This window comes from Drosophila takahashii, chromosome 4 (assembly GCF_030179915.1).
Source record: "Drosophila takahashii strain IR98-3 E-12201 chromosome 4, DtakHiC1v2, whole genome shotgun sequence".
NCBI lineage: Eukaryota > Metazoa > Arthropoda > Insecta > Diptera > Drosophilidae > Drosophila > Drosophila takahashii.
In genome coordinates this window covers 338,299-352,293 of record NC_091682.1, presented here as the reverse complement: position 1 = coordinate 352,293, position 13,995 = coordinate 338,299, and the positions used below count along the sequence as shown (strand labels likewise).

The 13,995-nt window shown below is 32.5% G+C and overlaps 1 protein-coding gene across 5 annotated transcripts in view; it reads right to left on the bottom strand.

Annotated features, from left to right (window-relative positions):
* The window catches only part of pan (transcription factor pangolin), a 115,333-nt gene that overhangs the window by 56,936 nt on the left and 44,402 nt on the right, over positions 1–13,995 (bottom strand). For all 5 annotated transcript variants that reach the window (XM_044395384.2, XM_070218093.1, XM_070218094.1 and 2 more), the window contains 2 exons: positions 986–1,073; positions 848–928 (listed from right to left, as the gene is read on the bottom strand). In XM_044395384.2, coding sequence (XP_044251319.1) covers positions 848–928; positions 986–1,073 — 169 coding nt within the window. The remainder of the gene's footprint in view (positions 1–847; positions 929–985; positions 1,074–13,995) is intronic.

The window sequence follows — 13,995 nt, the reverse complement described above, 5'->3', positions numbered from 1 at the left end:
GAATATATATATAGAATTTAAAATAAAATATTTACAATATCTATTAGATTTTCAAATGAAAGTTAAATAAAATGAAAACTATCAAATAACTATAAATATGCCTCTATAATAGAGTACTGCATGAGTACACTTGAATTGACTAACAAGCAAAAAACTTAAATCACTTGTTTCACTTGATCATTCGTTAGGAAAAAGAAGTGATACAAGCACAGAATAAAAGTGAATGGAAGTGATAAAATTACTAAGCAAATTATTTTGGTGATCCTAAATTATTTTACATCTATTTACTTTATATTATATCAGTGAAACATGTGATCCAAGTTAACTAAAATTAAAAATTGACTTGTTTGTCAATTCGAGTGTACTCATGCAGGACTCTACTCTATAAGCACATAGATCTTAACAAATCATGATAAATGTGAGCACAAGACTTTATTTTTACGTTAAGGGCATTTATGATTATACCCACGCCCCAATTATAAATGTAATTATACAGGATATATTAAAACAAGTAATAAAAAATGGACTGACTTAATCCCTGGTAATAATTTAAAAAAAATTAGTTGCATATTTCTTATCGTTCTATATACGGGACGTTCCATATTAACCCGGCAACTTCCTTTTTTTTTTTTTTATGTGGACATTTTTTACCTCTTACATATTTTGTCAACGGCGATAGAGTGGTAACATTAACAAAATACAACAAAAAAAAAAAAAAAAAAAGGAGGGGGGGTGCCGGGTTGATTTGGAACGTCCCATATATAACATTGCACAACTTTACATTGCTTTGTTAATGTAAGTATATGGGCGTGCTGAATATACCTATGTCACAAAAGCGTATTATTACCTTGAAAGTGTAGTATTTATTGGTAACGAAGACGGATAAGGAGTTCTAAAACTAGATGCAGAGTACACGGAGGGTGTGTGCCTAAAAGGAAATATTTGTATTTTCATTAGAGCTGCAAATGCAATATAAAAGACATACCACGAAGCCACTTGAGTCATATCAGAACTAAGCATTGGGTAAGGATATTGACCTCCTGCAAACGGGTATAACGCTGGTCGAGTTAAGCCTGAAAATTAAATTTTATAAATGTAAGTCATGGATTGTAAAGCTTGACCAATATTATCTAAAAAACCATGAATGTTATTTTATACGATTTTTGAATAATGACTGAACTCATTTAACAATCTATAAAAAAAAACGTCAACCTCGTATTCGTCTTAAAATACGTGCACGCTCATTAAGCTTGAAATCAAACGTCTATAACATAGACTCTTTTAACAGTTAAAATTAATATTTTGGGAACTTATTATACCCGTTACTCGTAGAATAAAAGGTTGGCCAAGTCCCACGCCCACTTTTACGTCCACAAATCCCATATAAAAATAAATCGGGCTACCAACCACGTTTTTATAGATTTTGTAAAAGAGGTTTGTTTTCATTACACTAGTTTATACCCAAGAAGGATGATGGTAGTTCCCTGTACAGTTGGACCCCTAGATCACAAAAAAGAAGTCAACAAATTCTTTAATGGATAAATTTTTAAAAATATTTTTTACATTTTTAATTTTTTATACATATATATAGTCGACATATATATAGTCGTTTTGGGTTTAGTCACTTGTTTTAAATTACAGCTTTAATTTCGTCTTTAAGTTTGCCAAAGAAATCAATCGGGGGTGTCACAGAAATCTCTTCCAACCAAATTTCCCCCACCCGACTAAAGCGTTTTTGATGAAAAAACATGACTAAGTTTAATTATTTATCTTTCAAATCATTAGTCGAATGTACAAGCATTTTTTGTCAAAAAATTTGATATCAAAACTTTTGTATAATGCCATCGTCATTTCTTTTTTACCTCGTTAAGAGGTGTTTTTGTTTTATTAAAAACAGTCAAAAAAATAAAATTAAATCGACAGTATTATTTTTAATTGTTGTTTTGGAACTCGTACTTACAAAATTCAAAGAAATTCAATAAGTTCAACTACCTTTATAAATATTGTATATTATATAAATTTATATAAGATAGCAGAAAATTGTGAACATTTGTCAGCTCAAAATTTGCGTTTGATTATCTGAAAAAATTACCAGTATGTACACAAGGGAGGAAAACGAATTTGATTTTTTATCAACCGTAAAGTAGATGTGTAAATATAGGATTATAAAACAATTTTAAATTCAATCCCAAGCCGTTTTTATTTTAATTGAAAATGTGTTGTCCTTTCTATTATATGCTTTACTGTTGTCCCTCTTGTTCTTCCCCTTAAAATTTGTTCTATTGTTGTCGTTTTCAAGTTCAATTGTTATACATTGCGGCAGAAATCCCAACTAAGAAGGGTGACGAGATGGTTACTGCAATCACCCGCGGGCTGTATTGCGTCCCATAGAAAACGATAGCATCCATGAATTAATCTAGCGACAGAAAGATGTCATTATTATGTGGTTGTGCAACATGTTTTTAAGCATTATGTTTTTTTTGCCCTTAGTAGATCCCATTGAACGGGTCATGCCCTATTAGCAATGCCCTCCCCTGATATTTGTTCTCGTCTGTCGCGCAACCCTTAAAAAGGATTTTGTAAACTACTATCAATTTCAATAGGGGAATTTTTTGAGCGCTAAGTGCCTATATTTTTGTATCATGCTGTATACTCCACTAAGCTTACTTTATGTAACATACGTCATCTTGATACTAGATCTTTTAACTGAACTGGAAAAAAAATAATGTTCTATACGTTAAGAGATGTATATATACAAAAAATGTATACAAAATGAGCAAAATTATTATATAAGAATATACAAATATGTATAAAATGTATTTTTATTTATTTGGTTTATAGTTAACTATGGACAGCTAACTTAACAATTAATATATTTATACATTTTGTGAATCAAGGTAATGGTAAATTTGGGAGGATATACAATCAATAGAGGACTCAAACGATGTACATTGACAGGCTAAATTATAATTAGTAAGGGAGTAAGGTGACGAACGATTCGTTTTTTGAAGTAACTTTTCCAAAAATCAATATTTTTAAAAGTGCGAAAGCAGAAAGTTGCTTACATATACTGAGCATATTTATGTAAAATTTGGATTTGAAATTCCAACGGAGCTGAATCCTATAGCGTTTGGCGTGAACCATCCTTTCCAACTGACGGCACAACTAAAATCAATACAAAACTACAATAAAACTGCAGCATTAATTGTCATAAAGTAATATTATTGTTTTTTACACAAAATCAAAGATAACAATTAGAATTCTTGAATAAAAAAAATTTGTCACCATACAATATTAAATATTCGTCACAATACCCTACAAGGTACACTTGGAGCAAAAACGGTGTCACTCTCAAACGGCGCAAAATAAAAAAAACGACCAATACCAAACACTGTTGATAAATTTGTCATTTATTCGTGTATATATTTATTTGATTTTATTTTCAACTTATCTTTACTCTGGCACTGCTGAAACACAAATAAATTGAATAGGTTTTTTAATTTGCGCGCCAGCTTTTTAGAAATAAAAACCTCACGAAGAAATTACGGGACTTCTTATTAATATTACTGTACATACATTGTCGACACGATAAGGGGCAAGTTCGTCACATTACACTCCCATACATAAAACAGGGAAGCGAAAAATTAGATCTCACAATTGGTAGACGGATAGGACGGACGGCACGAGTGTATCTTGACGGGACTGTAATATTGATAGCTCTCAACAGAGTTGGAGGATAAACCGTACCGCCAAGCAAATTGTATATGTATATAGCCTTGCAATTAAAATTTATATTCAATGTTCAAAGCTCAACCCCTTTCAATTCGCCTTTTGTAAAAGTATGCAGCGCTATTCGATGACCGAGACTCGAATGGTACCACCAAAGTTTATCAATTAAACAAACAAGAACACCTTTAAAAGAACTAAAAATTTGTAATATCTCGATTTTTTACCTTTGCACAGAGTAGAATAATTTCAGTCAGATGCTTACAACCCAGCGAAGGACACGTTTCCCATTAAGGATATACTCTCGAGAAACTTTTTTTCCTAAATTTTAGAATTAGCCATAAAATGAAAATTTTCTTAATTTTAACAAAATTTTTGCATTTTGGAAATTGTTTTCCTGAATCTAAAAAAAAGACCATAGAAACAAAATTTTATGAAAACATTTTTTTGGCGTATGTATATGAAACATACATATGTGCGTATGATCGAGAATTTTCTTGTGCGTAGCAGTAACATTTATTGCGTTTTTTTGTTTTTTTTTTGTTTTTGCGTTGCATTTTGAACTTTTGTTCACAGTTTTAAGTGAGCAATCAAAGTAATAAGTTTGTGTTTGGCTTTTTTAAGAAGGTTAAAGTGCGATCTCTTAAAGACGCAATTTATACACCCAGAAAAATGATGGACAACACTTTAGGTCAAAAACAAGAGAGAGAAGGACATGGCTATATCGACTCGGCTAGTGACCCTGATCAAGAATATATATACTTTCTGGGTCGGAAATGCTTCCTTCTAGCTGTTACATACTTTTGCACGAATACAATATACCCTTTTACTCTACGAGTAACGGGTATAAAAAGTTCCTTTTTGGGTCATGTACTGCCTAAAAATTTTAGTTTTTGGAATATTTGCCCAACTATCTAGGTCCGTATAGCCTAATATTTTAGGTCATCATTATAGCGCGGCTTGCATGGTAACCCACTTCGATCGTTGACCAAGACAGCGATTTCACTGCTGATGATTTTATGCATGTACAGTGAAGCCGCTTCGGTTCTTTTTGTGTGTTGGCATAATGACGACTTCTTGAAGACTAAGCCGACATTGACCTCGAGTTAGATAAATTTTTCAGTACATATTTTTAGGCCAAAGAAAACCTAAAATTTTGAATTTTAGGCCATTAAGGGCCTAACATTTTAAGTCATGGAATCCTAAATTTTAGGCCATTCAAGGACTTAGCTCCAGTTTTAGCCAATTTTACCTAAATTCTAGCCATTTTTTAATATTTTAGTTCATTTTTTTCTGGGTGTAGGTAAGCTTTTAAAATATAAATTTGGTAAGCGTGTGAAAATTAATGGTAAGCAAAATGTTTTAATAGATTTGGCTACACACAAAAAAAAAACTTGGTAAAATCAACTGTAATAATTGTCAAACAGGCCCCAACCAGCAAAATTGTCAATTCTACTAAGTAAATAGTCATTTCACAACAACAAAATACACACAATTAGCAAAGACACAAACCCAAAGCAAAAACAAAATACACGTAACTATTTTAATAGTTACGTAACTATCTTTGTTGGTCAATTTTACCAAGCAAATTTTTTTGTGTGTATTAATAATATTGTAGGCCCTCTATAATATTAATTTTATTTATTTATTTTATAATTCATTTTGTTTTTATCTTTTTAGTTTAGGAAATATTTATAATGTAATTTTCTTCTTTATTGCTGTCTTTTTCTTTTTTTGTTCAGGAAATATTAATTACTAGCAGGATCGGTAGCCCGAAGCTTCGCCTTTGGAAATTAAAATTCAAAGATAAGCATACCTTTATATTCGCAACTTACTTTTAATTTAAAAAAAAAAAAACAAATTATTTTTAGCCTATAAGTCGAGAAAAGATTTTATCATAACTTTTTTCCTTAATTTCCGCAAAAACAACAGTATATTGTCCTGTGTACACTACTTAAGAAATATAAAAAACTTGAAAAAAAATTCCTATAATTCTTATTGCTTGCGTAAGTTATCAGTTAATTTTTCGACACAAATTCTTACACTAATTTTCTTCACTGCCAGTCCTGGCAGGTGTGGCAAATAGTAGATGTAGCAAATCTGCCAAACGGTTACATGAAGTTTGCCACGTTTGTTATTAAAAATATATACATAGGTCGACCTACGGCAGGTCTAGAAATTATTTCATGTGTTTTCTTGTTGGATATGCGTAATTTTCACCTGCCATCTGCGACATCTGCCAGGACTGGTGAATACCCTAATTGTTTAAATATAGAATGTCATACTGGGTTGAGCATGTAAATTAATTCCAAATCGACTAGGGGCTGTCCATATATTACGTAATCACCTAGGGGGGGGGAGGGGGTCATTGAAATGATTATGTTTGATTACATGGGGAGGGGGGGGTCTTGCACAATGATTACGTAATCATTTTATATGTATTTTTTTATTTAAAGAATTTTTATACCCGTTACTCGTAGAGTAAAAGGGTATACTAGATTCGTGCAATAGTATGTAACAGCTAGAAGGAAGCGTTTCCGACCCCATAAAGTATATATATTCTTGATCAGGGTCACTAGCCGAGTCGATCTAGCCATGTCCGTCTGTCCGTCTGTCCGTCTGTCCGTCTGTCTGTCCGTCTGTCTGTCTGTATGAACGCTGAGATCTCAGAGACTACAAAAGCTAGAAGGTTGAGATTTCCCACACATATTCTTTGGCTTCCTACACAGCGCAAGTTTATTTTAGCCGAGCGCCACGCCCCCTCTAACGCCCACAATCGCCCACTAACGATTTTAAAATGGGTCCTGCGCCCACATCTTTAAAGATTTCCGAGAAGTATAAATGCAATTTTGTTGTGTATATGTATACCTATCGAAATGTAGAAGACATTTTTCAAATCGGACCATTCATTAAAAAGTTATACGCAATCAAAAATTATATATCTATCTCCCTCGCACTCCCTTTAGCTGAGTTACGATTATTAGTCGGGACACCAACCCGACACAGCGTTCGCACTCCCTTTAGCTGAGTGACGGGTATTAGATAGTCGGGACAACAACCCGACTATAGCGTTCTCTCTTGTTTTAAAAACTTTTTTTCTTTAAATATATCTGCAAACTTAGATAGGAAAGCAGAGAAAAAATTTTTTTTAGTGGCTTAGCGGCGAGAAAGAGAATGTTTAGTGGTTCAATCACACGAAGAATGCGAAGACCTGGAATGGCTTGACGAAGAGTATGTTGGAGATAATTTCAGCGTATACGAACCGAATGTGTCATACCAAACTCCATTTATAAACAATATTAAAGATTGGGTTGCATCTCTGTTTGAATCCACATATTAAAACATAATATTAAAAAAATTTTATTCTTGGGATTACGTAATCATTGGGGGGGGGGGGGGGGGGGGGTATTTATTGAAAGATTACGTTTGATCACCAAGGGGGGGAGGGGGTCAAAAATCAGCAAAAACGTGATTACGTAATATAATAAAAAAAAAATTGAAAAAAAAATTGCTAAAAGATAGCTTTCCTTCAAAAAGATAGCTCTCCAACATCCAAGATGATAATTTTGGTTAAGACTAAAAAAAATTAGAGGAAACATTTTTTATAGGTAACGAAAAAGTTAATAAAAACCAAATACTCTTGGCGATTTAGCTAACGGGGGATTTTTGGAAGGTATCCACAGTAGACAACTCTTATAAGGGAAACCAATATTTATGCGAAGCAATGTTTTGAATTATGTATTTAACTATTTTTGTTTTCATTAATTTTTCACCTTGACTAGAATAATATTAATAATAATGAAGGCAGGTCGAAGGGGATGCCGTGAATCAAATTGTTTAATAATTCAATTTGTTTAAACAATATGAGGCACGTGTAACGAAGAGCAAGAGAATCAATTGATTTGAATATTTAGTGTTCTTTTAATGTTTTCAATGCGATTTGAATTTTAAAACTCAAAAATCTGTAAGAAAATGTCTTCGATCTGTTGTGGAAATGAAAATGCAATATTCTTTTAGCAAAAGGATATCAGTATTATCATGAATTTGAATTTAAGCTAATCTCACTTCCTCAGTCAACTGCAATGCACACAAACGCACATATCTAGGGATTGAATATATTTCGTCCATGTGTGTGTGCAGCGGATCCAATTAATGTTTTTAATAAATCTACAATTTGTCAATAACTCAACGTTACAAAACTAATAAAAAGTTTACTGATCGGGTTTTTGCATTTTTAAAATAAAAGCAACTATAAGAAAAATTTCGACTGTAAAATTCAGTAAAACAAAAATATTGGGGACTTAGTGAAGGAGGCTGAATTTCTAAAAAATTTAAATGCGGTTATGTGCGGGTATGCCATAAGATTATGAACGTTTATTTAAACCATTTTAACAACATTTATAACAGGGAAATGGCAAAATAAAATAATTTTAAAAAAAATCGATTTTTGGGGCAATTTGGGATTGTTTATTGTTCTAATTTGTAATTTTAGGAATTAATGAAAAATCAAATTAATTCCTAGAATAATTAGGAGCTTTAGGTTTTTATGTCAGTCCGATCTTGGTGAAATTTGCTACTATCCTATTATATTAATTTAGATTTTATTATCACCTTTCTTATTTTCTTTTATATTTTTTGTTTAGGAAATAAAATAGTGAAATAAATATGTGAATATTATTTGAATAAAGACAATTTTCTGACAATAAAAAATTCTTTTCTTGTTTTAAGAAAACAATTTCTAAGTTTATAGATTGGAGCAATATTTCTGATTTTAGAAAAAACAAGAGAGAACGCTATAGTCGGGTTGTTGTCCCGACTATCTAATACCCGTCACTCAGCTAAAGGGAGTGCGAACGCTGTGTCGGGTTGGTGTCCCGACTAATAATCGTAACTCAGCTAAAGGGAGTGCGAGGGAGATAGATATATGTTGACAATTTATAAAGCGTATAACTTTTTAATGAATGGTCCGATTTGAAAAATGTCTTCTACATTTCGATAGGTATAAATATACACAACAAAATTGCATTTATACTTCTCGGAAATCTTTAAAGATGTGGGCGCAGGACCCATTTTAAAATCGTTAGTGGGCGATTGTGGGCGTTAGAGGGGGCGTGGCGCTCGGATAAAATAAACTTGCGCTGCGTAGGAAGCCAAAGAATATGTGTGGGAAATCTCAACCTTCTAGCTTTTGTAGTTTCCGAGATCTCAGCGTTCATACAGACGGACAGACGGACAGACGGACAGACGGACAGACGGACAGACGGACATGGCTAGATCGACTCGGCTAGTGACCCTGATCAAGAATATATATACTTTATGGGGTCGGAAACGCTTCCTTCTAGCTGTTACATACTTTTGCACGAATCTAGTATACCCTTTTACTCTACGAGTAACGGGTATAAATATCTCCTTTTGAGAAAGTGTTTTCTATAATTAAGAAAATTTCTTTCTTAAATGTATGGTCATTCGCCATCGACTGAAATCCATGGCGAATTCCTTAATTTAATACCCTTGCAGAGGGTATTATGATTTCAGTCAGAAGTTTGCAACGCAGTGAAGGAGACGTTTCCGACCCCATAAAGTATATATATTCTTGATCAGCATCACTACACGAGGCGATTTAGCCATGTCCGTCTGTCCGTCCGTCTGCCCGTCTGTCCGTCTGTCTGTCCGTTTCTACGCAAACTGGTCTCTCAGTTTTGAAGCTATCGGCTTCTTTCTATTGCAGGTAGTATATAAGTCGGAACCGGTCGGATCGGACAACTATATCTTATAGCTCCTGTAGATAAGATCGGAAAAAAAACCTTAAAAAAATTCTAGCTTTTGTGTTTTTTGAAATATTAACATCATCTCTTGGAAATGTTATTTTTTAAATTATTAAGAATTTCGAATAAAATTTAGAAAAAATCGGGACACTATATCATATAGCTGCTATAGAAACGGTCGGAAAATTAAATGCAAATTAATAGAAAAAAAATTATTGCTTCGTTGGTTTTTATTGTATTCTCTTCTACTCTAGGATATGACTCTTTTTAAATATTTCCGAATTTCGGTTTTAATTTTATCAAAATTAAACTACTATATCATATAGCCGCCATAGCACTATGGGGCATTTGACCTGTTTTTTTGGCATTAATTAATAATTCCAAAACAAAGCCACTTTTTTGAGTTTGGTTTTTTGAAATATGTTTATAATAATTAAATACATCTTTTTGAGCAAAAATTAAACACTACAATAAATTTATTGAAAAAAAAAAAATTTTTTTTCTTAAACCTACAAAAAAAATTTTTTTCTTTTATGGTTTCTAATAATGAAGAAACATATTAAAACAAACAAATAAACATTTTTTTTTAAAACTTTCTTCTTTGAAGAGATATTGACTTTTTCCTGTAAAATCCGACATTTTTGTATGTCAAATACTGGATATTCCGTATAAAAAAATATTTTCCCTGAAAATAAGACGCGGAATGTTTTTAAATCAAATATAATGTCATGGCGAAGACTTTTGCATTCAATTTATTTAACATTTTATCTTACAAAACAAGAAGAAGACAAATAAAGTGTTAATTTGACCATTTTTGGCAGTGCCGTAAAAAGTGAATTTCTCTTAAAGTCGCAAAAAGTGCACATTAAGACTGGATGTCCCGAATCGAGAATTGACCCCCCTTTAAAATGATTCAACCCACAGGTTCAACAAATTTCAACATTTCTTCTAATCTCTATTCAAAGTTGAACTTTCTTTTTCCAAACCTTAAAGAGAGACTACTTGGTATATGAAGCCATTGCTACAAATACACTCACGAAATAAGCATCACAGTAGTATTAACATAAAGTAAAGACAGTTTTAAGGAATATCCATTTCAAATTTTATGATTCTACGTCTTGTCGTTGAAGAGATATTAATTTATATATGCCCTGCAAAATCAAGCAAAGTATGAACACGTTGCAACGCGTTGTGTTCGCTGTCTGCGCCTGACTTTAACAGCTGTTATTTTAACATTGGACTGTTAACTTAACATTTGCGGTATGTAACATTTCATTTTGATCTATTCTTAATACGTTTCCAATAATGTTTCAAAAATTTGAATACTTGTAAAAAACACATTTATGCCAAAAAAACAGGTCAAATGCCCCATAGTGCATAGGAACGATTGGAAAATTAATGAGAAATAATGGAAAATTGAACATTTTTGCGATTTCGTAATTAATAGGAATGATCTGCAAGGGTATATAAGCTTCGGCTGGCCGATTTTTACACAAAATAGAGATTGGGAAGAGTGAAAATAAAAGCCCATTATTAAAATTAAAATCTTTTTTTTTTCCAATTTTTTTTTCAACTTTAAAGGTGTGCAAATGTCCCGAGCGAGAATATGGAAGTGCCCATATAAACTTCCTTTTTTGTTTATTAAATTATCTTGTCGCTGAACGAAGGAGAATAAGAAATGGTAAAAAATAATTTTTCGAGGTTAAAACCTTTGTTTTGATAAAAAAAAAAAAAAAAAAAATTATCCATAAAACAATATTTTTTGCTAAGCGGCAAGAAAATATATTTTTTATAAGTAACCAAAAAGTTAAAGCTGAGCTGGCAAACGGTTTGACTCGCCTGAAATATATAAAACAAACTTTTCAACAAAATTAATATACTCTTTCCTAGAGTATAAAACTAATTTTACAAATTTGTTATTTTGCAATCGATAGCATCAGCCCTCATGGACCTAAATGGCTCATATCACTTCGTGGAAATCTGGGAAAATGTAAAAGGAACAATACCAAAGAGGATGGAACTCTCAATATAAGGTTTAAGCTCTACAAAGGTTTACTATTAAGGTTTATAAGGGTAGTTTTAGGTCATGTGCGAAGTTCTTTTAACCACTTCGCACAGAGGGCGGTCTCTCTGTGTACCCTTAAAAAAGGAAAACGCCCCTATTTGCGTAGCACTAATAGCTCAGCAATTAACTGTTTATGTATGCATTTCAGTATTTTCAGATGCTAACAAGAAATAAAACGAATTTCCAAAACTTATATTTTTTCTTTAAAAATCTTCCTGGGTCAGTTATTATTATTATTATTATTTGTTCTTTTAGCTTCCTATCGCTACAACTTATAAAATACTGCGCTAGTCACAACTGATCAACAATTTTATATTCTTACAAAATTAGTTCGAATGATATTAATTTTTACATTAAATTTTAAAAATACAGATTGACAAATAAAATTAAATCGAAGTTAACAACAAAGGAAAAGGTTTTGGAGATGCGTCGCTATGTTATATATATATAATATATATACTCCATTTAGTAAACTGGAAGTGCTATTTTATAGGTCTGAGAGAAGTTTTGTTTTAAATAGTGTTGCGCTCGTAGTTTCTTTTATGTATTTGGGAAGTTCATTCCACGTTTTATTTGCATTAATAAAAAATTGTCTATTAGAAAGCAGACACCTGTGTCGGATGCATATGATATTCTTTGTTCTTGTAGATCTCGAAAATTGTAATTTATTAAAGAAGTATGATGGCTTTCTGGTGTATATAACTTGATGTAAAAATATTATTGTTTTGCTTTTCATATAATCTGCCAAGCTTAGGTTAAACATTTTGTAGGCAAATTGAATTGGTCGGACCTATGCAAATTAAATATATAAAGCGAGCAATACTATTATATGCTATTTTCAGCTTATGTTGGCTTGTTACATCACAATTCACATATACCTCTAGAAGGAACATTTAACTAGTGACAAGGATCTTATTAGCTCATATGTTTTGCCTACAGCTTTGTTTATGTGGCCATCCCAGCTCAAGGTTCTATTAAATGTGATACCCAGATTATTGGCGGTTTCCACGTATTCAATTCGTGTTTTGTTAATCATTTTTTCTTTTTAAAAATGATCAAGCTAGACCGTTGTTTTTTGCCCATTCACTTACTTTTCTAATCTCCGTTCTACAAATATCTAAACATTCACTAATTATATTTGAGCGACGACTAACATTCATTTGGACATCATCAGCATATACATGGACACTACATGTCGCCAACAATGACGGAAGATCATTTATATAAATGAATAATAGTGGCCTAAGAACCGAACCCTGGGGTACACCAAGTTTCAGATAGGCAAACGAAGAACAAATATTTGACGATAACACTTATTGGCGAGAAGAAATATACATTTTTGAGCACAGGATTTCATGATTTACTGTGTTGAACGCTTTGCTGTAGTCTGGTGACGAACATCTTCAGTTATTTTTAAAATGGCTTTTTTCTAAATCCAGATAAACGGTCATTTAAGACGCTATTGACAGATATAAAACTATTTATTTGTGATGCGACAATATTTCCAAACACCTTTGAGAGGGTGGAAGAATAGATATCGGCCGGCATTCTTTGTTTGCTTTAGGTATGGGCCGTTTTAAATGTGTGCATAAGGTACGGAATAAGTTTAGGAAGTAGAATTTTTATAAATTTAGAATGAATATCGTCAGGTCACACTGCGTTAGACTTAACTTTAAGAATATTATCTAAGACATCACATTGTTCAGTAGTTAGTATCACAGATATTTTGAGGTACTGAGTTCAGCTACGTGTTGGTTGTGACCTCAGGAACTTGTCATTCTGCTAATTACGTTAGATGCGATTTTTTTTCAGCCTTAAATTCTCAATAACATCAGACTATCAGATACCCGTTACTGAGCTAAAGGGAGTGCGAAGGAGATGGAGATAAAAACTTTGATCCGCCGTAACGAATGATCCGATTAAAAAAATTTCTTCTACATTTCGATAGGTATTGATAAACACAATAATACTGCATTTTTACTTTTCCAAAATATTGAAATTTTTAAAATCGTATATAAGCGATTGTGGGCGTTAGAGGGGGCGTGGCACCCTTTTAAAACAAACTTGCGCTGCGTAGGAACTCCTAGAATCTGCATGCAAAATGTCAAAATCACTAGACGAGTCGATCTAGCCCGTCCGTCTGTCTGTTTCTACGCAAGCTAGTCTCTCAGCTTTTAAGCTATCGGGATGAAACTTTCCAAAAAGTCTTATTTCCATTGCAGGTAGTAATAAGTCGTAACCGGCCGGATCGGACAACTACAACAAAAAACGTTAAAAAAAATTCTAGCTTCGGTGTTTTTTTTTTTTTTTTTTAAATATTACCTTCTACACTTGGGGATATTATTTTTTAAATATTTCTGAATTAAATATTTAAAAAATCGGACGACTATATCATATAGCTGCCATAGGAACGATCGGAAAATTAATGGGAAATTAAAT